We start from the raw sequence: 25,609 nt of genomic DNA on the forward strand, positions 1-25,609 counted from the left end.
TGTAGATAACCAAATACATATTCCATGATAATAAGAGTACTAATCTATGCTGTGGCCTAGGCCACAAGAAATTATGAATGTGTTCATCAAAGGAATCTTTGCTGCTTCCACTTCGGTATCCTTTAACACACACCCCAATAAATTGTCATCTGTTGCCAGGGGCTTTTTGGCAATGGGATGCATTGCAGTGCAGAGGTTGCAGCAAGAAACCACCCTTTCACTCTTCCATGGATTTATGCTTGAGCAGATGTTTGCCAATATCCACTAGTTCCTCCATCAGCTTCAACCCCTGGCATTGTGTAACGTACTGTTCTGAAAGGTCATCAGGCCCTCAGGAGTGGTTTTTTGGGGGATGGCGAGCTGATGGAGCTCAGAATTGCAGAGGAAACGGAGAGGCATGTTTTGCAGATTGTTAAAATCCAAGCCCATATTTAGTGATGTGCATCCATAATTCTCTTCCTTCTTATGCTTTTAGGAATCTGAGCTCTGCAGGTGAGGAGGCTCGAAAACAAATGAGAACTTGTGAAGGCCTGGTTGATTCATTGTTATATGTGATCCACACATGCGTGAACACGTCTGATTATGACAGCAAGGTATGCAAATGTTTTAACTACTGGGAGAGAGGGTTATTGCAACAAAAGTTGTTTGTATGCATTGTTTCAGGGCCATACAACATACGACAAGAGAATTCTGTGACTATCTTATGGATTTTTAAGAATTAATAGGAAGCCTCACATAATTACTTCGAAGATCACGGGCTTAACATTTTCCTCCCATGCTTCTCCCACAATTTAAGTGACCCCTGTCTAGGAGCAGACAAGTGTAATGCCTGTCACAAAACTCTCACTTAACATGCAGATGGGGAATTTTTTTTAATTTTTGAATGTATAGCTATTTTGTAATTCATCTGTGGGCATAAAAATTATTAGGTATGACCATGAACTGGGAAAATGCAATTCAGTTCAGGTTCAGTTCATGGCTCAGCATGAACTAAACCCCAAACCAAACTGGGAAGACAAGTTGTGAACCAAACCGGTTCATGTGGGTCAAGGCCCTGCAAACCTCTTTTAAAAAGGACTGTTGTGCCTTTCAACTGGGTTTACAGAAAGCCTGAAAGCCAGCTGAGAAGGTCGCTCAGCTATTTCAGGCTGTCTTGCATAGTCCCTTTAAACTTTAAAAGGACTGCAGAATACAACCCAAAGACAATGGGCAGCAGAAAGGAAGGAGGGAAGGACCAGGAGAAACGGAGCGTCCCCAAGGAAGAGATGTTCCATCTCCCTTTCTTCTGCCTAGGAAGCTAGGAAAAAGGGAGATGGTATAATTGGAGAAGTGTTCTGCCTTCCCTTTCTACTGGCTGCACAGATGGAATCACCGAGGGAGAGGCATCCCACCTCCCTTGTGTCCTGGTTGTGCAGTCAAGACAAAGGGAGACTGGATTACCAGGGAAGAGACTTGTCATCTCCCTTTCTCTTAGCCACTCAACCAGGAGAAAGGATTGCTGGGGGAGAGGCTTTCATTCTTCCTTTCTCCTGGCAGCGTAGCCAGGAGAAAGATTTTTTTTGGGGGGGGGGAATCTCCTGGGAGAAAGTAGATCTGTTTGTGGGCTCAGATGTTTTGAGCTTGCTCATGCAGCCTGTGTATAGTGGCTAACCTCTGGCTCTGTGGCATAGCCTTTTTAAAGGGGCTGCATGAGTAAGCCCAAGACAGCTTGGCTGGCATGAAAAAAGGCTCTCTGCGCCAGCTCAGCTGCCTCTGACTCCCTGATGGTAGCCCCTTTAAACAGGCTGCATGAGGGACCCCACAGCTGAAAGAGTTCTCCATGCCATCCCAATGGCCATTAGATCATTACCACCAGCTCTGCTGTCATGGGCTCCCTTCTGCAGCCCATTAGGAAGCCCACAGCTGAGACAGCAGGGAAAGTTCTTCCCACCACTGAGCTGTTGGTTTAATGGCTCTGATGGTTTATATGCAGGCAACTGGAAGGTATCAAAAAGCTGTGGAGAACTCAGGTCAGGGTTTAAATGGCTCCAAGCCATTTAAACAGCCCCTCAGCTGTTTCTCAGGAAGAACAGAACACTGGGTAAACCCATGCATTCTGCTCTTCACAAAGATCACAAACCACCATGAACTGCCCCTAAATTTTGTTGCTCCTCAGTTTGTAAACTCCAAACTGGACAAAATTCATGACAGACTTGGCTTGTTAGCCAGTCCGTGCCCATCCGTAAACATTATTAAAGAAAACTATTTCCCCCTTAACTCTTCCAGACCTTTCTAGTTTCTGTTCATCCCTTACTTTTTTACTTTGGGGTAGACTAAATTGTCATTGACACAATTAGGTTCACTGTGAACAAGTTTGAGTATCAATATGTTAAACTAAGGATATCAAGGGATTAGTGTAAGCCTCATCTTGGTTAAAATTTAGAAGATCTTGTTCCCTAAATGCTTTTCCAAATGTAAAGTTACGGTGTTCACTTATATCCCAGATCATTGATTTACTTCACCGCAGAATCTCCTTGTGTTTGGTTTACAGACAGTGGAAAACTGTGTGTGCACCCTACGAAACCTTTCCTACCGTCTAGAACTTGAGGTACCTCAGGCTCGTCTGCTGGGTATAAATGAACTGGATGAGTTTTTGGGGAAAGAGTCACCTAGTAAAGATTCAGAGCCAAGCTGCTGGGGGAAAAAGAAGAAGAAAAAGAAGAAAACTTTGCAAGATGATCAGGTTTCTTTCTTTCAGTATTATTTTTCTTTCCCGTTGTTTAGCTGGCAATGAGTGTGTACCAAGGATACTTCCGCCATATGTTAAAATCCCTCAGAATAGAAATGGCTACTTCTGAAAATATACCAGGGTGAAACTTCTGAATCTTTGCTTAAACAGCTGACGTTACATGTATTAAGGAGTGTTAATCTTCCACAGTGGGATGGAGTTGGTCCAATACCAGGATTGTCAAAGTCTCCCAAAGGTGTGGAAATGCTGTGGCATCCTTCCGTAGTAAAACCATATCTAACTCTTCTAGCTGAGAGCTCCAATCCTGCCACTTTGGAGGGCTCTGCAGGATCTCTCCAGAATCTTTCTGCAGGCAACTGGAAGGTAGTGTATGAAACTTGTGATTGTTGACATTTCACACAGTCTGTTTTTGGAACAGCGGAGCACCAATTGTATTGTAACTTGGGGGGTCTGATGCTATTCATGCAGCCACTGGCAGATGATCTGTGAACCACTTTTATCCAGAAACCTGCCTTAGATATCTTAGTTCTCTGTTGTTGATGATGTTTTTTGGGCTGGTGGGGAGGAGGATAGGTTTGTTTTGTTTTCTGCCTTTTGGCTAAGATCAAGTGTAGTGTTTTCTGCTTTCAGGCAAAAAATATAATTTAATATATATGAACTTGTGACAGTTATACCACCAGTACATGGGTACAAAATTAAAATGATGCTAAGTAATTTATTAGCATTAGTAGAACCTCTTACCAATTTTTGGCTTACAGTGCCATCTTTAGCGCAGTTACACCCCTCACTGACTTCACTGTGACTTCAGTGGCCTTAGAAGGGTTTAACTCTTCTTAAGTTGGCACTGTTCATGATTAATACAGCTGAATCTGTCTGTGGTGCTTGTGTGAAAATTTCAAGTACAGTCCTCTTCTTACAAAGAGCCCCGTAGCTCAGAGTGGTAACGCGGCAGTAAAAAGGTAAAGGTCATTTCTGACTCTGGGGTAATGTCGCATCATGACTTCACGGCAGACTTTTTACGGGTTGGTTTGCCGTTCCCTTCCCCAGTCATCTACACTTTACCCCCAGCAAGCTGGGTACTCATTTTACTGACCTCCGAAGGATGGAAGGCTGAGTCAACCTTGAGCCGACTACCTGAACCCAGCTTCCCCTGGGATAGAACTCAGGTCGTGAACAGAGAGTTCGGACTGCAGTACTGCAGCTTTACCACTTTGCGCCACGGGGCTGCCTAAAGCTGCAGTACTGCAGTCAAACTCTCTACTCACAACCTGAGTTCGATCCCAGCAGAAGCTGGGTTCAGGTAGCCGGCTTAAGGTTGACTCAGCCTTCCATCCTTCCGAGGTCGGTAAAATGAGTACCCAGCTTGCTGGGGGGAAAGTGTAGATGACTGGGGAAGGCAATGGCAAACCGCCCCGTAGGAAGTCTGCCATGAAAATGTGATGTGACGTCACCCCAGAGTTGGAAACGACTGGTGCTTGCATAGGGTGCTTGCACCTTTACCTTTTTTTTTTACCTCTTTTTACATGTGGATTCTGAGCAGACTGCCTAGGTACTTAGCAAAAGTTTGGCCTCTACAAGGACGTATGAAACAGCTAGTTTTGATTCCAGTGGCATCTTGACCAATAAGGTTTTTGGAGTATGAGTTTTTGAGAGTGAACGCTTCTTTTTTCAGATATCTGATAACGGAAGTTTTGGCTCTCAAAAGTTCATACCCTAAAAAACGTATTGGTCTCTCAAGGGCTACAGGACTTGAATCTAGCTGTGCTACAGCAAACCCAACATGGCTACCATTTGAAATATTCTTTGTAAAATTATTCCTGACACAGTTGCACAGATACTTTCTCCATTCTTGAGCGTTTGAAAGCATTTGGCTATACGCATGTAGACTTGTTATTTCTGAATGCATGCTTAAAACCGATTAGAAGAACTCTTGCATTCCGTTTTGTGTTCAAGTTGTATCATTGTCTTCCCCATTTTGAGTTTGAAGTAAAAATTTCCCATATAAATAGGAGAAAAAGTTTTCACAAGCATTAACTGTTGCAGAGTAAAAGCACGGTAACTTTTTTTTTCTTTTGGATCCCCACTCTTTTATTTTTTGTTTAAGCCTCCATTCATTTCACAGTGCTCAGCTCAGCTGCAGAGAGTGAAATGCTTATGAGAAACGTTATGAATGTGCCACTGCTAACGAGTTTTTTTGCTAACACATATCTACTAAAATTGAAAGGACTGTTGCCATCACTTTATTGTATTTAGCTTTCAGCCTCTGCAAAGGTTCAAAATTCAGCTTTTTTTTTCCTCCAGAGACTAGCTAAGAAAGGTTTGCTTAATTAAATTAACTGTGACACGGATAGGTTTATCAACAAAAAGAGAAAATTAATTGTTGCTTGCAAGTAAGTACACGCCTGTTTGTGATTTTCACAGCTGGTTTCCTGTAAAAGCACCACATTGCTTCCCATTGGTCTTTAAAAAAAAAAAAATCAGAAATCTCCCCCCTTCAAAGATTTATGAATAAGGGACAGATTTGGTTTTAGCAGCTGATTTTCAAAAATTAAAAATAAGCCAAATGTTTTATCTTTTCAAATAAAAGGTTACTCCTTCCTTGATAGCTATCAAAAGCACCATAACACTAAGTGTGTTTCATCTAGTCTCTTAATTAATTTTATTATTCTGTGGCCCATAATGAAAAGTCTTCAAAGGCCATATTGGTGCCAAACACCAACTTAAATTAATGGGAGCTTAGTGCAATTGTTTCCATTTGTGCTTTTAAAAGGTATTAAATTGTGTAGATTATCTTTCTGCAAAAAGTACACGAATTTTCAAATAATTTCACATTTTGTATAACAGTTTGCAGCTTATATCCGAGCTGCTGTCCGAAAAGAGAAAGGGCTCCCAATTCTCGTGGAACTGCTAAGAATGGACAACGACAGGGTTGTTTCTTCTGTGGCAACTGCTTTGAGAAATATGGCATTAGATGTTCGCAACAAGGAGCTTATTGGTAAGCACAGAGGTACAATTAAAATCCACGGATTGTCAGCACAAGAAAACACAGTAGCATGGATTTATTAATTGTGTTTTATGTAACTTTGATTCTCTGCAACAGCCAGAAATTACTGGAAAATGAACTGTTTCAGACAGGAAGCTGTGTGTGCGAAGCCTGATTGAAAATGAAATTCTTCATCCTTGATATAAAGCCATAACCTTTTCAAGAGATGTTACGTTGATGATGGATTTTTGACAGAATCCAAATACATATTTATATTCAAGATCAACAGGTTTTCTAAATTATTTTTAAAACCTCCTTCCTTCCGTCTCAATGCGTATTTCTGTCAACAAGTGGATATCAGTATGAAGGTGTGTTTAGATAGTTGACACAGCCAGTTCCCTACAGATAATTAATTTTTCATCCTTCTTCCATCTGGTTTTGTTGTAACAAGTATTAAAGGGCTCAACCTAGACCATTGACATTTCAAACTGCATTTTTAGGAATCTTTGAATTCCTTGGAATTGTGTTCAATGCGAATGTCTATAATGGGAAACAAACCTCACAGGGTGTTTGTTGTGGGGGAGGAAGGTAAAGGAGATTGTGAGCCGCTCTGAGACTCTTCGGAGTGGAGGGCGGGATATAAATCCAATTTCTTCTTCTTCTTCTTCTTCTTCTTCTTCTTCTTCTTCTTCTTCTTCTTCTTCTTCTTCTTCTTCTTCTTCTTCTTCTTCTTTCTATAATGGGAAACAAACTTCCCTGAGAGACCCTATAGCCAACTGCAGTGGCACTTCTCCTGCATCACATAGCTGCAGGAGCATATTCTTTGTGCTGTCAGTTCCAGTGGGGTTGATCAGCTTGACTGTCCTTGATGAAATGTGTGCACTCCATTGATGAGATGTGTGCATGTTCCAGAATTCTGTGGAAATCCAAGGCAAAAGGTACAGGGATTGTGTGGCAGACAATTGGATGCAGGCAGGGCTCCAAGAAAATAGAAAGTTGAGAGCAACTGGCCTGGATGACCAAAGTATAATTCTGATTCTTGAAGACTTTGAATCTCTATTAATGTTTACCTCCTTAGGGCCATTTATGTTTCCTGTATTTAGCATCTGGTACAACTGGAAATCAGATTCTGTCATGGATGCAAGAAAAATGAGTATTCAAAAAAAAAGTACCCAGATAAAGTTACAATGAAATTTTTCCATTTAATCTTAATTGAAGCCAAGGTACTGATCTTCAACCTCATCTGAGTGTAGACAAAGGCCATGCCTCTCTGATGCTGCCTGGCTGCAGTAATTAATTGGCTAAAAGTAAACAAACTAAACCCTGAAAAGACAAATGGTAGTTGGAAAGGCAGAAATCTTAAAGGATATTGTCCTTCCCACTTTGAATGGAATCCAGCTTTTTTTTGCTGACTCAGTTGAAAGGCTGGGGATTATACTGGATCCAGTTTTATTACTGGAGAAGCAGCCCTGATAGTTTAGGCAAGCCCAATCTTGTCGGATCTTGGAAACAAAGCAGGATTGACTTTGGCAAATACTTGGATGGGAGACCTCCTTGGAAGACCAGAGCTGGATGTAGGGGCAGGCTTTTTTCAGCCACCTCTTTTCCTAGGTAGAGGCTGCAGGGGTGAGGAAAGAGATGGAAAGCTGAAGTCAGATGAAAAAATGGCCACCTTGTACATACTCTATAGCATACCATAACGCAACCAGACCAGGTCAAAAAATCCAGATCACACCACAACAAGCTGATGTGAAATGTGATAAGACTGAATATGACAGGAAAAGGTGTCAACAATGCACTGCAAACAAAAGGAATGCTGAGCTTCAACATCTGTGTGATCGTAATGCCTCCCATATCCCCCATAATTAAGAACATAAGAGAAGCCATGTTGGATCAGGCCAATGGCCCATCCAGTCCATCACTCAGTGGTCAATATATGTGTGTGTGTATACACACACACACACACACTGTGGCTACTAGCCACTGATGGACCTCTGCTCCATATTTTTATCCAATCCCCTCTTAAAGATGGCTATGCTTGTGGCCGCCACCACCTCCTGTGGCAGTGAATTCCACATGTTAATCACCCTTTGGGTGAAGAAGTACTTCCTTTTATCCGTTTTAACCTGACTGCTCAGCAATTTCATTGAATGCCCACAAGTTCTTGTATTGTGAGAAAGTACTATTTTCTCTACTTTCTCCATCCCATGCATAATCTTGTGAACCTCTATCATGTCACCCCGCAGTCGACATTTCTCCAAGATAAAGAGCCCCAAGCATTTTAACCTTTCTTCATATGGAAAGTGTTACAAACCTTTAATCATTCTAGTTGCCCTTTTCTGCACTTTTTCCAATGCTATAATATCCTTTTTGAGGTGCGGTAACCAGGCAGTATTCCAAATGAACACCACACCATCGATTTATACAGGGGCATTATGATACTGGCTGATTTGTTTCAATTCCCTTCCTAATAATTCCCAGCATGGCGTTGGCCTTTTTTATTGCAATCGCACACTGTCTTGACATTTTCAGTGAATTATTCTTCCTTATCTCCATTCTGGGCCTGTTTCAGGACTTTGAACCACGACAGACACAGGGGTACATACACACCCACACATGCCAGAGAGGAAGCTGGGATCTATTTCAGCTGCAGGGTGGATAGGAAGACAGTGGGGGTGGGGGAGTGAATGCTAAGGGTTGGAGGCTAGTGAGAAGACAGCAAGAGGAGGTGTGAGTGAATATCATGGGTGGGGGAGGGAGTGGTGGAGTGCCAAGAGTGCAAGGGTCGTTGACAGGAAGAAATGGTTGGATTTTTGACCACCCTTCCCGATAGCTAGGCTCAGAACAGTTAACAACAGAATTATAATTACAAACAATAAAACCAGAACAAATAAAGCCATACAATTTTACAGTCCCCAGAAAATATGGCATCAAAATCCTGATGGTGCTGCTATCTCACGGGGGTGGGGAGAAGTGGAGGTGGGAGTGCTAGGATGGAGCTCCAGCTGCCCTCAACCAAATGCTTGGCAGAACGTCTCTGCCTTACATGTCCTACAGCAGCAGTCCCCAACCCTTTTGGCACCAGGGACCGGTTTTGTGGAAGACAATTTTTCCACAGGTGGGGGGGGGGAATGGTTTCGGGATGGTACAGTTGTGCACTTTATTGTTGTTAGTTTGATGTAATGGTTAAGTGTGTGGACTCTTATCTGAGAGAACCAGGTTTGATTTCCCACTCCTCTGCTTGCAGCTGCCGGGTCAGCCATAGCTCTCGCAGACATTGTCCTTGAAAGGGCAGCTTCTGGGAGAGCTCTCAGCCCCACCCACCTCACAGGGTGTTTGTTGTGGGGGAGGAAGGTAAAGGAGATTGTGAGCCGCTCTGAGATTTGATTCGGAGTGGAGGGCAGGATATAAATCCAATGTCGTCACCTTATTATTATTATTACTACATTGTAATACATAATGAAATAATTATACAACTCAAGGCCTGATTGTTAACAGGTCAAAGACAGGGACCGGTCCACAGCCCGGGGGTTGGGGACCCCTGCTCTACAGAATGGTAATAGGTTCCACAGTGCCTGGATGGAGTTTGGCAGAGAGTTTCACCAGGTTGGGGCCAGGGCAGAGAAGGTCCTGGCCATGGTCAAGGACAGCTCCAGCTGGAGGGGTACAATTATTTTTTTAAAGTCATAAAGGTAATTTTTTTAAAAAATAAAACATTTGAAACTTTGAAAGGGTCTTAGACATTGGGGGGGGGGGTTCATAGCACTCTTCAAAGGTCATGGAGTTGCTTTTGTGATACAAACCCAGTGCACATGTACCTGCTGCAGAGGGTCTGCCTGTCATTGGAACAAAATGGGTGGGTAAAATAATAAATATTTTTCAAGTGACAAAGCATTGTGGTGTGATCATTGCGAAAATGTAAGATTCTTTTATTGGGGAACAAAAGGAACAATTCTGTTATAGGCTGACAGCGCATATATATTGGGTAGAATTGTATTTTGATTATACTGTACTTCTACTGAATCAGACTGTTAGCGTATCAAGGTCAGTATTGCTTACTTTGACCGATTTCGCACTCACCCTTACACCGCTCTCACGTCTGTCTTCTCAGCGCAGCGTCTTCCCGATTTCCCACTATTTGCGCAGCGAACATCACAGCGAACATCACAGTTTTTGCACAGCAAATGGAAACTGCTAAAAACTCGGTTTCTGTTTGCTGCGCAAAACCACATTGTTTCCTGCAGCCCTTACGCAACTAGTGAGAAATCAGGAGGATGCCGCGCTAAGAAGATGGACGTGAGAGCAGCATAAGGTGAGTGCAAGATCGGCCTTTGACTGGCAGCAGTTCAGGCAGAGTTCTTTCACATCACATGCTATCTGATTCTTGCAACTGGAGATGTCAGTGACTGAAGCTGGTACCTTCTGCATGTAAGGCAGGTGCTCTGTCACTGAGATGCAGTGTTTCTGCTTGGTAATGAACACACTGAAACTGCATTATACTGAGTTGGCCCATTGGTCTGACAAGATCAGTTGTGTACTCTGATCAGCAGTGGGTCTTTTTCAGTGGCTTCTCTGTGTAATCTAACATGGTAATTGGATATGTTGTCCAGCATTACAGTGTATTGAAATAAGATACCGTATCCTGTTTGAGTTAGGCTAGGTTCAGCCACTGCTGATTTTTCAGGCTGGCCTAGTCTGCAACATCTTTCACGTTCTTTTCTTGTCTGGATGCTACGTTATGTGGTCCTGATGTAAGCCATTGAAATCCGTAAACACAATTTCAGCAGGAAAGAAGAGAGTTTAAAAATGAATAGGGTTTCTTGTCTTGAAAAACACAAAATGCTCTACATCTTACAACAGCACTACAGATAAGATTAGAATTTCAACAGTCAATCCATATGCAAAAGAACCTCCTCAGGGAAGCTCCTCCATTAGCATGTCACAGCCTGGGAAACGTCTACAAAATAATGACTCTGCCCTACCCCACCTTCCTGAGTAGTTCTAAATCACCTGCCTACCATCTTCTTCTCACTTCAACACAGAGAGAACTCTCGCCTTCTATGTTATACGTCTGAGGATGCCCAGTCACAGCAGCTGGCGAAACGTCAGCTTCTACAATGCCAAGACCGTGGTCATACAGCCCGGAAAATCTACTGCAACTAATGAACTCCGGCTGTGAAAACTTTCTAATACACACTGTTTATACTCTCTTCAGTAGACTAAGTGAACAAAAAGCCGAACTGATAGAAATTGCCGGTGCAACAGACAGAGACATTTAGGGTGCTGAACAAAGTAAGTGTTCTTGCTGTAAGTGCCTTGGTTAAGAATTATGACATTTTAATTGAGTATTGCAAAGAACAAGTCAAGGAAGATAATGACCCAGTATATAAATACTGCCTTGAAAAAGTAAGTAAACTACAGTACAGAGTGGCATTATTTCTCCTTTGTGAAGTTCTCAGTGATTTAGCAGAACACTGCAAAATTATTCAAAAGAGCTCTTTGATCACCCTGAAAGCCTTTCAGTTCACCAAAGCCAAAATCAAGAAAATTAGATCTCAGTATCTGGGAGACAAAGTCCGTTTCAGTGAAACTGTATAAAATCTAATTTCATCTGACAACTATACAGTAAATATCAATGCCATTCTCCATTTAATTAGGGAAGCTTGTTGTGACCACATGGATAAAAGATTTCCGAATAATGAGTTACAAGATTGGTGTGTATTTGACAAAGACTGTTTATCAAACCCCTCCACCCTGGACGACTTTTCCCTCGGGAATCAAGAGCTTTCAAGATTAGCTTAAAGTGTTACTGTGTTTTGTTCCAAAAATATAAGGAACTTCAAAAACAGTATTCTTACTTCAAATTAATCATTGCAAAGAAGATGAAAACTGAAGTGATAAAATCTTTCCAGGACATAGTAACATTTCCATGACAACAAGAACAAATTGAACTGCGTATGTTTAATGGGAATAATATCAATATTGACAGTTTTTCTGGAAAAAAAGAAGAAAAGAAGACATTTGACTTGATTCTGTTTTGACTTGAAGATGATAATTTTATAATGATAATAGTTTACATGACTTGTAATACAGATGTTAATAGTAAGGCCAATATGGTTTGTGTGTTTGTTTGAAATTTAAAAATTAAAAAATGCAGGCTTGCTCACAGTTTTTATGCTAGTGGCTCTTTTGGCTCACGGAGTAGAATTTTTGCTTACAAGACTACACGGCTTAGAGGGAACATTCATTCACACCACAGTAATATTGAGAGTAAACTACTGCAATGTACTGTACATTGGTCTCCCTTCAAAATTAATTCAGAAACTCAAGCTGCTGCAGAATGCCACAGTTCAGCTACTATCAGGAGCTAGACAGAGCTTGCATGTTACTCCCATTCTACAGTAACTCCGCTGGTTGCCTGTTTATTAACAGGCACAATTTAAGGTATTGGCTATCACGTAGAAAGCCCTTCATGGCCTTTGTCCCTCTTATCTATGGAACCTCCTCTCTCCCTCTCCGCCTCGGTGACATTTTCATTCATGCGATCAGAGCCTCCTGCAGGTGCCAACCTGCAAACGGGCACAATCAACAACTACCCATCATATTCTCGCTCTGTTATGGCTCCCACTTTATGGAATGACCTACCTGAGGAAGTCAGGAAGGCTCCCACTCACCTGGCTTTCCACAAGCTGTACAAAAGTGAATTATTCATGAGGTCTTTTCTGCACAGGTAATAGGATAGCGCTGTACAAAATGGTTTACAAACTTACTTGGAGAAATAATTAGAGGCTGTGGTCTATACTACTGTGTATAGCTTACTGTAAGTAAGATTCTATTATGTAATGTTTATACCATTTAATGTGTCATGTTAATCCTTATGCTGTGTGTTATTTATGTCTTTGAGGTTTCTGGTTGTTTCCAGACTTATGCATTGTTTATTGACATTCCTGTTTTGTTGATTATAATGATTCTATGTAATCAGCCTTGAGTCCTGTGGGAAAGGCAGCCTAAAATATGAAGTAATCCAATCCAAAATAGCAGGGTGTTCACATGTGTTTTGCAAAGGGAAGTATCTGTTCATGACACAGGCTTAGATCTTGTGCTTGCTGAAGTGAGGTAATTTTCTATTTCCCCTCTCCTGTTGCACTTGACTAACACACTGTTTCTAGGGGTCAACCCCTGAGGGCAGAGTTTGGGGGTGGGGAGCACAACAGGCTGCAGAAAGGTCAAATCTGAGGACTGTTTCACTTGCACTGGATACAGCAAAAGCCACAGTCAGGGAGAGAGTTGACTGTTTCCCAGTACACAAGAGAATAGTGAACCCCTTGCATGGAAGCAGCTTTGTGTTTTTACCAGGGCCATTGGCAATCCCATTCGATAAAAGATTGCTAATAGGTAATACTCGTTGCGTACCTTTTAGAGGAGCATTTTCTGCATCTACTATATAAAAGTTACAGTACAATAATACTTTATAAAATCTACCAGTTAGTTATCGTTTATTTACAAATAGCCTATTCATTTTTTTATTTTACAGGGAAATTATTAATGAGCAGCTGTTGAATTATAACCCTTGTCCAAACTAAAACAAAATGTTAGCTTTGGGTGATTTCTTTTGCTTATCTGCAGCTCATTTCTTTTCTTTAGTGAATAACTGAAACCTGATACCCTCAGATATTGTTGTCCTCTGTATCTGAAAAATGAACTTATTTGCTTAAAGTTGACTTTTACATCCCTTCTTGAAAGGAAGCCTTTCACTAATCTCCAGTCCCTGCTCTGAAGGAGGGTCCCCCCCCCCGTAGCTATTCTTGTACATATATACTATTTTCATACTAGGTGGAGGCAAGGAAAATCATGGATTCCCTTCCTCCCCATTTTGTTGTCGATCAGTTCCAAGTCCTCCTTGTAGGGAAAAAAATGGGCCAGAATCCAGCGAAATACCCGTTATATATCTGTAAACCACAGATTGCTTGAAATCTATGTAATTAATTTTATTGCGTTTGTCTCACTATAAAATGGCTCAGCTAAAAAAAGCTTATCTAAAATAAGCACCCAGATTTGTGTATGTCTGTGTACTTTGGCACACTGCCATAATCATTTTAATCACTTCCCCCCCCTAATCCAGTAAAAGAATGCAATGCATTTTTAATTTGAAAAATGACACCGCAGTATCTCTTTCCCACTCTGTCCTGTACCAGGATTCCCCCCTTCCCTTTCTTGTAGAGCTGATTTTTATTTTTAAAAAAAAAAAATTTAAGTCTTTTTTTTCCCCTTGTGGTTAATTCTGGATCTGTATGTTTCATCACAGCATCAGTCTGTGAGATGTTAAAATCTATACCAGTGTGAAATTTATAGCTTGGGTTTCCCATATGGATTTTTCTAGGTAAATATGCTATGCGAGACCTGGTGAACCGCCTTCCTGGAGGCAACGGGCCCAGCATCCTCTCTGATGAAACGGTGGCAGCTATCTGTTGTGCTCTGCATGAAGTCACCAGCAAGAACATGGAGAATGCCAAAGCCTTGGCTGACACGGGAGGGATAGAAAAACTGGTGAACATAACCAAAGGCAGGGGGGACAGGCAAGTGCAAAGCTCGAATTTTTCAATTAAAAATCCTTCACCTGTTTCTGATAAGAGGAACTTGCAACGTGAGTTGTCTAGACAAGAAACTTTTACTTCTGCAATTCCTGGCTCCCTTCATAAGCCATCTTCATGTATCTCCCATCTGCTCACAGAAGAGAGAATAGTTGGCATCTACTTGTCTCCCCGCCCACCCCCCACCATCACCAAAATCCACACAGTGCCTGCCAGCCTTCTGCATTTGTTTATGGACAAAATTTGTACAAATTTTAGTGGCATGAAGACTTTCATCACATCTTTTGGCTATTTTTATATTACCATTTGTTTATGCAAATTTGTACAAATTTCAGTGGCGTGGAGATTTTTATGCCTTTTGGGCACTTTTAATGTCAGCCCCTGTCACACAGAATTTATTTCTGGAGTTATACATTTTATAGGTCTGGATCCTGCAGGTCCATTCCATTAATGGCAGGAGATGCTTGAACCTTACAGCTATTATAGCATAGTATGAAAATATGCTGGGGTTATTTACACAAGACTTGAAAACCAAGTGAACTGAGGGCGTTACATAGGATCCATTACCTTGTTTCACAGATGCAAAGGACCCAATGCAAAGAAGTTCCTGAGTGCAAGGGGGTTCTGACCCCCCCCCCCATCTCCACCCTATATTGACCAGTACTGTCAGTTCTGACAAGGCTGATTATCCATTGGAAAAAATACAAGAAACTGGTATATGAACTCTGTTTCTCCTGTGAATTATTAGTGATGTCAGAGGTGGCAGATCTAACCATCTGTTCTTTGCTGTACCTATGGCTTTAAAAAAAAAAAAAATCTGGATGGAAATGATGATCCTTGAGTTTTTGCACATGTCACCAGCATGTAGTGGTTAAGAGCAGCAGACTCTAATCCAGAGAACCAGGCTTGATTTCCCACTCCTCCAGAAGAAGCCTGATGGGTGACCTTGGACCTGTCACAGTTCTCTTAGAACTCTTTCAGCCCCACCTACCTCACAAGGTACTTGTTGTGGGGAGAGGAAAGGAAGGAGATTGTAAACCACTCTGAGGCTCCTTAGGGTAGAGAAAAGCGGGGAATACAAACCTATTCTTCTTCACCAACGTTCCTCTTACAAAGGTTCACAATTCCTTCTGATTTTTTTTCTTCTGCATGAGCAGTGTGACATTAGCTATTTTAGAAGAATTCCATTTTTTTCCTGCATGTGGCTATTCACTTTCCGGTGTATATCGAGGGTGTACATTTCTTATAGTATTGTGTGTTCAATCTCCCCCCCCCCCCCACCCCCAGGTCATCACTGAAGGTTGTCAAGGCAGCAGCCCAGGTCCTGAACACATTGTGGCAATATCGCGATCTCCGAAGCATATATAAAAAGGTAGCACATAAAAACTTGTCTTTGCAAAAATTAACATTCATGAGGATACAGTTCCGTAATGAACTTTAAACTATTTATTTTAATGAAACACCATTCGTTTTTCATGTAACCTCTTTTCTCTTTTTATACAGGATGGCTGGAATCAAAATCATTTTATTACCCCAGTGTCAACACTCGAGCGTGACAGATTCAAGTCACATCCCTCCTTGTCTACAACAAATCAGCAAATGTCACCTATCATTCAGTCAGGTCAGTTAACAATTCTTTTTCCTGGTACGTGAGCAGATTTGATGTTAATTTCCCTGAATGGTCCCTGTGTGTTCCTTTTCAAACCTTAGAGATTCACTCTCTGTTCAGCTTCCAAATATCCTGTTCTTACGTACTGTAGTTGAGGTCATTTTGCTTCACAGTTGCAGCCTTTCATTACGATGTAATTTATTAGGGTCAGCCTATAAACTTTTCACCGGAAACTTTCCCCCTGCTTAAAGACTCTATGTGAGATAGTGCTTATACTCTCACTTTAAAATTACCAGTTTAGGATGTTATGGGGTAGAAGATGGTACTGAGTAGGGAGAATTTTGATAACAAACATTGGAGCTATCTGAAAACCATTAGAGGTCACATTTTCATAGATGAACTGGTTATCAGTTTAGCATCCTGTGGTACAGGATGACATGGATTTAAATCTTGCCCTATAAGTGCTTGTCCATTCTACTTTCAAAAATCTCTGAGAAGAAAGAGCTGGGTGATCCATTCTACATGTTAGACACTGGCATGGATTATGACATGACTGCATTGGGTTAACAGGTATTTTACAACAAAAATAGGATGTTACTCTTAGACAAGGGACACTGTAAATATAAAAATGAGAACTTTATTTTTGCAAATTTTTGTTATTACTTAAATCTGGCTTTGTTTACAATGCTAAAATCAGGAAACTCATGCTATGACTGGATAAATCCACAAATCCTTCTAGGCACAGTTCCATTTCTGTATCCTACTGTCTTGAGGACAGGACATGAATGTCTAAATCAATCCAAATACACCTTGCATCTTCTGCCTTGCTACTGGCAAGAATTAAACGTCTTGATGCAGTATCAGCACTTATTTCCTTACCAAACTATTCTTTGTATGCCTTTGGAAGCTTAGAAGCCAGGTACATCTAAGAATATGCATAATTGGTCTTTGATTGCTCCTTGCCTGCAGATCAGTTCTCATTACACACAAATGGTTCATCCACAGCTGTATGAGGATAAAGACAGGAAAGTATTTTTCTGGGGTGAGTGTGTGTAGGCTAGGGGTGTGCATTGAGTATAAACCTAACCAAATAAATACCCAAAGAATACCTATTGGTATTTTGGGGGTATTTATTTAGCCAAATCAGATTAGACAATCTAATTCAGCTACTGATATAGCTGGCCCAGATAAAAACCAATATTATTCAGTTTTTATTTGGTCTAGCTATATCGCCAAGTCATGGCATAGTGCAGCTTGGAGGAAGCATCTCCTTCATTTGTGGAGGCATGTCTCCAAGGCAGCACTGTTCCACGAGTGGAGAGAAGGCATTTTAAAATGCTAAATAAATCTGTGTTTCCCAATTATTTACCCAAATCCCAATCTCATACTGACATTGGGATTCGGGAATATTGCGAAGTATCGATATTTTTGGGGTCCAGTGGACCCAAATCTGAAAACTAGGGTTTTGTTTTTTGTGCACACCCATAGTGTAAGTTTCCCATCTTCAGGTTGGGAAATAGCTGGAGATTTTTAGGGGGTGGAGCCTGAAGAGGGTGGTGTTTGGGGGGGAGGGGCTTCAGTGGGTATAATCCCATAGAGTCCATCTTCCAAATTAGCCATTTTCTTCCGGTGAACTGATCTCAGTCATTTGGAGATTAGTTGTAGTTCCAGGTGCTACATGAGGCTGGATTGATAGACAATGTAGGTGCCTCCCAGATCTTGCCAACCATGTACTGATTGCAGAATAAATAGTAATCAGTGTGCCCTCGTTTACCTCTATACTTCAAGATGTGGACTGGTGAATCCAAAATCAAGGGTAAGCGCAGCAACATACACAGTATTAGGTCCCCTTATGCAAGGTTGTCCTGGTCCCTGAGTGTGGTACTTCTTGAACCCTAAGCAGAAGAGAATGCCCTGCCTTTAGCAGTTTTTTAAATTTCTGTATAAAATGTGGGATTCTTAGTAAGCAGAAAGCTACAAGAGACAATAAATCACAGCATCAAAAGTATATAGATACGCATATTATTCTGCAGACAGTACCAACACATTAATTATAAAAGAACTATAAAGTCAGTAGTTCAGTCAACACACTTCGTTCAGCCATTTTGGAGTAGAGGCATCTGAAGAACTGGATACCTTGAATTACAGGTAAATCACAGAATGTCAAACTGCACATAAACCTAGCTGTTAAAAGTCCCTTCTCCTTCAAAATCAAACCAAACCTGTATTTCTGTTTTCTAGTAGTCTTGAACCAAGTCCCCAGGAGGCAAATGAGGATATTTTAAATTCAGACACAAACCTTTAGCACTAAAAAGTAGGCTTAGCATAATTTATACACACTGCTGTAAATGTCAACATGATGTGAATATTTCTTCTAGAGATTTTGTGTGCGTGGTTACTGAGTTGCATTCATTGTCACTTTTACTGTAGTCAAAGTCAATTTATTGCAAAAGCCAGCACTAGCATTTCCAATCAATCCTCTGCCTTTTCTAAACCCTTTTTTTCGGTCTGATGCTGATTCTCGCTGTCTCCCCCCCCCCCTCCTTTATTACTGCCTTTTCCTCAGTTGGCAGCACATCTTCATCACCGGCGCTATTAGGAATTAGAGATCCTCGTTCCGATTATGATAGGACACAGACTTCTATGCAGTATTACAATAGCCAAGGTGATGGGATTGCACATAAAGACATCTGTACTGGTAAGGGACCAATGAGATGACAGCAGATAGTCCTGTTTGTTTACAAAGCGCACATTCTGCTTGGGGAAAAACCAAGGATCCAACTCTACTGAAAGCAGCACCAAAAGAGGAATCTGTTGTCCATAGGCTCTCCTCCCATATAAAATTGCTGTACGATTTTCCTCTGTTGATTGTTTTTTTTTTTCAAGAACCATATAATTATTTGATGAAATCTGGCAGAAAACTGCTTTCGTTCACCCTGGAACCATAGGCCTAAAAGCATTATTCTCAACAGAGTTTCATCCTTCCAAGTCCCTTCACTTCAGTAGATTTAGAAGAGTGTAACTCGGTTTAGAATTGCACTTTCAATTCAGCGACTAACATTAGCCAGGGGCTTCCTTTCTGTATCTTCTTCTGTTCAGTGTGGCCCCATTTAAAATGTACAAATAGTTGAAAAAAAAGGCCTAAGACCTACAAACCAAACTAAGCCTGAGGGAACTCCAGAGAAGGTATTTTCCACGAAATGGTTCCAGGTGTTTTGTCTGACCCAGCCCCTAATCTGAAGCTGAATATTTCCAGAATCACAGAATTGAAGCATTTCAGGGTTTTTTTTCAGTCACATTTTCGTACCTTAATAAAAACATAAGATCAAAGTAGACGATGGTTTTAGTTGGTTCAGATAGTTTTTCTAAGTTCATTTGCTGCTAAACCTGCATGATTCTGATCTTCTCATTCTACCAGTTCTACATTTTAGAAATAGCAGGATGAGGAAGTCAAACGCAGCACGGGGGGGGGGGGGGGGGCGGGAAACAGCCTTTAGGATATTGTCCCAAAGTTGCAAGATGCATTCCCAACAGTTAACTAAATATTCCTTGCTATTATTATTTTGTATGCACCTTAAGTGTTAGCATTTCAGTCAGCGCCTTGCAGGGTGTTGCAGCCCTGGAGAGCATGGTTGGTGCCGACTATTCTGGGGGAAACGTGTGTATGATTGAGGTGACCTTTGATAGTTTTGATACTGCATGTTGTGTGTTGTGTTCTCTGATTCAACGTTATTCTCCTGTGATGCTTTAATGTGAGCTTCATGCCCCTGGGATATAAAGCAGAATGAATAAATAAATGAATAGGCAGATTATTAGATAGCAGTTCTTAACCTTTAATCCACCACCACCCACCAAGTGTGGAACATTATCAACAAATGCTCCTCCAAGGAAAAATATGGATATAAAATGGCACTTCAGCACTCTTGGCAAAGAGGTTCTCAAAGAATTGCTAATTTTTTGTCTGAGCCTGATTCACACTTTTGGGAGAGCCTGTTAAAACCCTTGTCCTCATTGCTAGCCTCTCTATTTTCTTCATCGTGAATGGACGAGTATTATTCTGTTGGATTTTTCTTCCCGAGCAAACAGTGGGGGAAACCCTTTTGTGTACCACTTCTTTTTTAAGGGTCTGGTACAGAAATGTGTAGTTGCATCTGGTTTTATCAGGGCAGGGTGTTCAGTATAAGACAACTTACCTCTGTTGCTGTCAGAAGCCACTGCAAGCAGGGATAAATGATCGTGTCCAAATCAATAGGGTTCCCAATTATTTGTTTTTAGGTTCTAAAAAGAAGTGTTGTCTGCTGATCAGAAAGGTCAGTCATTGTAATGAGGATAGGTCTGTTTTCCTGGGGCCATCTTTTGCAGAGATTATGTTTGGAGATGCTTCTCTCTCACACACACACACACACACACACACCCCTGTAGCCTTCTTTGCTTAAAATATTTCAAAATGCCATTTATTGAATTTTGTGTTACTTTCAGCGATCAGTGGCAAGCAGCATAAAAATTTGCAAAAAGTACACCACAGTATATATCAAGACTAGAGAAAATAAAATGCCTGTGGGGAAAAATACAAGTTACCAACTATATAACAAAATATATGTATTTATAATCAGTGCAGGCATAAATGTTCTAAAGTCTACAACATAAAGCAACAGTCCTTTTACAATGCATACACATTAGAAATCCAAGCATAGTCCATTCAGAGCTATATATTCCCTTCCAAACCGTTACAAAAGTCCTATAAAAGAGTATCACATACTAAGTATGAAGTCCATTTCCGCATATATTGAAATGTTCATTCTAATCAAACTTCTTGAGAATTGGTCAAGTTTAAGCCAAGAATCCAAGAGCCCAAGGAACTATTGATGTAAACCATTTCAAAGACTCCCTTTCTCATGAGCTTGTGGTCCTTCACCAGATTTATTGAGACGAGGTTATCAGACAGAATGTCTCAGTCTTCACAAATCAACAGCAGAATTCCTGTGCTCCATATAGAACTTTTGTAACATGTAGTTTGGAATGGACTATATAGTTCTGAATGGACTATTCGATTGCTAATGCGCATGCATTGCAAAAGGATTGTCACTGTATGTTGTAGGCTATAACATTTATGTCTGCACTGATTTTAAGTAAATGCATTTTGTTATATAGTTGGTAACTTTCAAGAGATTTGTATTTTTTCCTACAGGCATTTTGTATTCTCTAAGCATAAAAATCTGAGCAAATCAAATCTGGATCTAATGTTCCGCTGTTTTCCTGCAGGGTCCAGCAAACCATCACCAATTTATATCAGTTCCTATTCTTCACCAGCAAGGGACCAAAATAGGCGACTGCAGGTAATTGCTGAGCTCTTTATTTAAGGGGTGCCAGTATTGTTCACCATGATGGTGGATTTTATTTTGCTGCAGTGGTTCTTAAAAATTATAATTGATGAATTCTTCCTGTCTGAAGTAGTTGTAAATGTATAGCTATATATAAGTGTTTCTAATTTGCAGAAGCCTCCAGAAGATTTTACCATGATGTGAGAGAGCCTTTTTTTAAAAAAAAAAAATCTTTCTATGAAATAAAACTGTACTGAAGATTTTTAGAAGAAGAAGAATTACAGATTTATACCCCGCCCTTCTCTCTGAATCAGAGACTCATAGCGGCTTACAATCTCCTATATCTTCTCCCCCACACAACAGACACCCTGTGAGGTGGGTGGGGTTGAGAGGGCTCTCACAGCAGCTGCTCTTTCAAGGACAACCTCTGCCAGAGCTGTAGCTAACCCAAGGCCATTCCAGCAGGTGCAAATGGAGGAGTGGGGAATCAAACCTGGTTCTCCCAGATAAGAGTCCGCACACTTAAGCACTACGCCAAACTGGCTCTAGTATTTCTTTTCCAATCTTTACTTTCCGAGCATGTTTATTCTACCTCTAGTCTACACAGCTGCTTATCTATCAAGCAACTTTGTTTGGTGGCTCAGTGTCCCTCCTGTTTATACTAGCTGCCAAGAACTGGAAGTACAGGAGCTTATATCCTTCCAACCAGATGGCGAAAGCATGCTTCCATAGGGGAGGGGGATCTCTACTTGTTGCAGACTCCCATTGCCCATGAGGTGTTCATGTGTTGGCTGCTGACCACCAAGAACGAAATTTACAGCGACTTGCTGAGGCACAACAGTCCTGGGAAATAAACTCTATTCTGGAAGTGTGCGTTCAGTCCCACATAGTCATGCATTCTGCATTTGTGCTATGCTTATTGCTAAACAATTAAGAAAAGGTCTGAGACTTGGTTTGTGCGATCTCAGCAAAGATTCCTCAACGGTTTGGCAACGTAAGCTTCGTTTAATTCAGTCATTGCATTGTGCAAGTGGCATACATTGGGCGCATTCACACTACACTAAACAATGCATTTTGCAACTGGATTTTTGTTGTTCTTACATAGTGAAAAATCCAGTTGCAAAACAAATTATTTAGCGTGATACGAGTGCACCCATTGGGTTGCATCCTGTGACTCTAAAGCCGACTTAGTTCCCAGAACTTTCCTGCCTCCCCTTTTCTGCTGCAGCTCACTGCACCCCTTGGTACCCCAGGATCAGTGGTGCTGGGCTTACTGGGGTCTGCAGTGGGAAAGGGGGTGGGGGGGCTCAGTAAAAGCTTCCTACCATTTTCCACCAGCAGAAGCGCTTTCTACAGATAGAAAGCGAGAGTAGAACACTGGGCTATTTATGCCAAAACATCCTGTGAAATCTGATTTATTTCCCAATAAGGAAGGGCATACCTTATGCAAAAATGAAAAATGAAGATGACCTTGAGGATACATAACTAATCCTAGGCAAGGAATTGGAAAGAAGACAGTGCTGTACCAAAGTATTATGCAGTTTTTTTACAGTTGTAATGAATATTTGCAAATTATGCGTTTCGATAGTTAGGAAAGAACGGTCCCCCTCACTTGAATAACTAATTAAAAATTCCTCAAGTACTGCTGCAGAAGGGCAAAATTAGAAAGTCAGCAGCACAGGAAGATTTGCAATTAGCCAAGAATGAGCAAGGCGAAAAAGAAGCAACACTATAAGTACCTTTAGCAGGAGGAGGTTGATGAAGCAGCGCAGCATGGGCCCCTAATAGAGTAGTGGAGGAAACATTTAAAGATTGTGTTTGGGTGACTATTTCTCACTAGTAAAAAAAGGCTAACTTTCTTCAGATGTTTTGGCATAATTAATACTTAGACAAATTGGGAACATGCAAATGGGCAGAATAGGAAAAAAAAAACAGGTCAGATTCTTCAGATACCTTGAACGCAATCAAGATTGCACAAAGTAGAAAATTATCCTCCTGCACTTACAAAGCTGGCTGTATTTGTTCAGCAATAGTTAGCGGTCATCTTTGTACATCAAAAAACCCGTGTCCTAGTTCCACTGAAGTAAAAAAAAATACACTTGTTCCAGATTATGAATCTCGTTTTTGAATAGTTGCAGGCAGACCATAGCTGAGATTTGTTTCATATGTTAAAGAAAAGTTGGACAGGCCTGCATAAGATTAATGTTTTAGGGAATATGAGAAACCTGTGATAATGTTTTAGGGAATATGAGAATCTATGAAGGCAAGTTGAATCAACGTCTCTTATATTGGAAGGCTATAGAGTTGGGTTTCAGATGTGTAAGGGATTTCTATAAAAAGCTCACCTCACTGGGGATAATGGATCAGAAAAAAAGTTAACGAAGGCATAGTCTAGAAATATCTTTACAGCAGTCTGCGCTGAAAAGTCACTACATAGCTCCCGGATAATATATTTGTTGTATCTATGTATGTAGATCTGTTACGTAGCTCAAAAAAGTAGAAGATACTGAGATGTCCTTTTTTCCCCCCTCCTGCTTTCTCAATAGCACCAGCAGTTGTACTACAGCCAAGATGATTCCAATAGAAAGAACTATGATGCATACAGGTTATATTTGCAGTCACCGCATAGCTACGAAGACCCCTATTTTGATGATCGGGTTCACTTCTCGGCTGCTACAGATTACTCAACACAGTACGGACTGAAATCAACCACAAACTATGTAGATTTCTATTCCACCAGACGACCTTCTTATAGAGCAGAACAGTATCCTGGGTCACCTGATTCTTGGGTGTAGCATTAGAAAAATCACAAAGAACAACACTGTAATCTTTCTAACTTTGCTTGAGAAGAGATTTGAGTCATAGGTTTGCAGTTTTGAGGGAGAAATGTGAAAGTGAATTACAAAGAAGGGAAAAAAAGGAAGAGCTTCTTTTCAAGGGGATTACCAGGAAGACATGAAAGGAATTGGAAGGGGAGAACTTTTGCTCTGTCTAGATGTTAGATCTAATAACTTGTAGTTCCTGTAGTCTGGTGAAGGTGTGGGCAACGTGATGAAAGGTTTGAGAATCGGAAGGAGAAATGGTTTTGAGAAATGCATAGGTCAGATCAAATTGCTGATGATTTTTTTTTAAAAAAAATGTGAATAAAAGTCTCATTCTCATAGTTTGTACAGGAAAAAAAAATGGATGCCCTGTTTTACTGCTACTACTAAATGTCAAGATTGTACGCTATCATGTATTGTAAATTTATTTTAGCTTGTGTAAATATGGAAATGCCACATTGGTTGAAAGCGCCATCGTTTGTAATGCCGTGTGTCATTTTAAAAACCAATTTTAAAAGCTGACATCTTTAAAAAAGAGAGAGAGAGAAAGAGACAAAAATATAAGGAATTGTTATAAATAAATATCATTTTGTTTTTTAAAATGAATGGTGTAATTTTGAAGCACAAACCTCAGTTCAATATATCTGCATCTTTCTCATTCCCTGCCTCTTTCATAGAAATACATCACTGCCATTTTTTTATGCATATGGGAAAAAATAAATATGGAAGTCTCATCCACGGAAAGTAGTTCCCTGCTCATTCTTATTTTCTGCGTTTAGTTTTCAACTACAGCAAATGCAAACACTTGTGGTGAATTGTAAAATCTTGTTAAATCTACATCAAAGCATTTTGACTGTGTTTTTTTTTTAAAAAAAAAAACTGGAGTTCATCTATTTCCTATATGTCAAGCAGACACACCAAAAGCTAACACGGAGCACTTCCCTGTCATCTTTTTATTTCCTCAGTACCCGTGAATCCAGTCCTGCTCACAGTTTTATCATGTTCTTGGAAGCTAACTGAATGAGCAGAATAAATTACAGGCACTGTTCTTTCACAGAAATTTTATTGAGTAATTTGTCAACCAGCTCATCTTTCGCAAAAATTCACATATTGCTTTCACAAATGAGAATGAATTAACTGCATTAATGTTCCCTCCTTGTCTAGCAATAACTGTTAAACATTTAAACCACATTTATTTATTCTTCTGTTTGCTTCTGTTTGTTCTACTGCTTCATAGATAGCAATCTAAAAAGTGCAACCCAAGCAGCTTTCTAAGCCCATTGATTTCAGTGGACTTCAGGACTGTGCTGTTCTATACCTAGGCAATGATTTGCATAGAGACACAATATTACTCGTTTTAAGGCTTACAAGAGGCTAGAAAAGGCAACAATTTATCACTTTCAAGCCTACATCTATGTTTATTTTCCAAGATTTACAGCTGCCATTTTTTATAATGGTAGAAGAAAGTGAATTAGATCCAAAGTAGCACTTGCATGAGCAGAAGGTACTTGCCCAAGGGAGGGAAGAGCCTCAGCAGCCATTTCCCCCTCAAGCT

At 40.7% G+C, this 25,609-nt stretch overlaps 1 protein-coding gene across 11 annotated transcripts in view; it reads left to right on the forward strand.

Moving 5' to 3' along the window:
- The window catches only part of PKP4 (plakophilin 4), a 173,981-nt gene extending 149,183 nt beyond the window's left edge, over positions 1-24,798 (forward strand). For 10 of the 11 annotated variants that reach the window (XM_060257373.1, XM_060257372.1, XM_060257374.1 and 7 more), the window contains 10 exons: positions 476-593; positions 2,531-2,722; positions 2,918-3,091; positions 5,573-5,723; positions 14,092-14,287; positions 15,590-15,674; positions 15,806-15,923; positions 18,478-18,609; positions 21,174-21,247; positions 23,779-24,798. In XM_060257373.1, coding sequence (XP_060113356.1) covers positions 476-593; positions 2,531-2,722; positions 2,918-3,091; positions 5,573-5,723; positions 14,092-14,287; positions 15,590-15,674; positions 15,806-15,923; positions 18,478-18,609; positions 21,174-21,247; positions 23,779-24,027 — 1,489 coding nt within the window. In that variant the 3' untranslated portion in view covers positions 24,028-24,798. The remainder of the gene's footprint in view (positions 1-475; positions 594-2,530; positions 2,723-2,917; positions 3,092-5,572; positions 5,724-14,091; positions 14,288-15,589; positions 15,675-15,805; positions 15,924-18,477; positions 18,610-21,173; positions 21,248-23,778) is intronic. The other variant, XM_060257380.1, reaches the window with a different exon arrangement.
- The last annotated feature ends 811 nt before the right edge of the window (positions 24,799-25,609 follow it).

The sequence above is a fragment of the Heteronotia binoei genome, chromosome 16 (assembly GCF_032191835.1).
Source record: "Heteronotia binoei isolate CCM8104 ecotype False Entrance Well chromosome 16, APGP_CSIRO_Hbin_v1, whole genome shotgun sequence".
Lineage (NCBI taxonomy): Eukaryota > Metazoa > Chordata > Lepidosauria > Squamata > Gekkonidae > Heteronotia > Heteronotia binoei.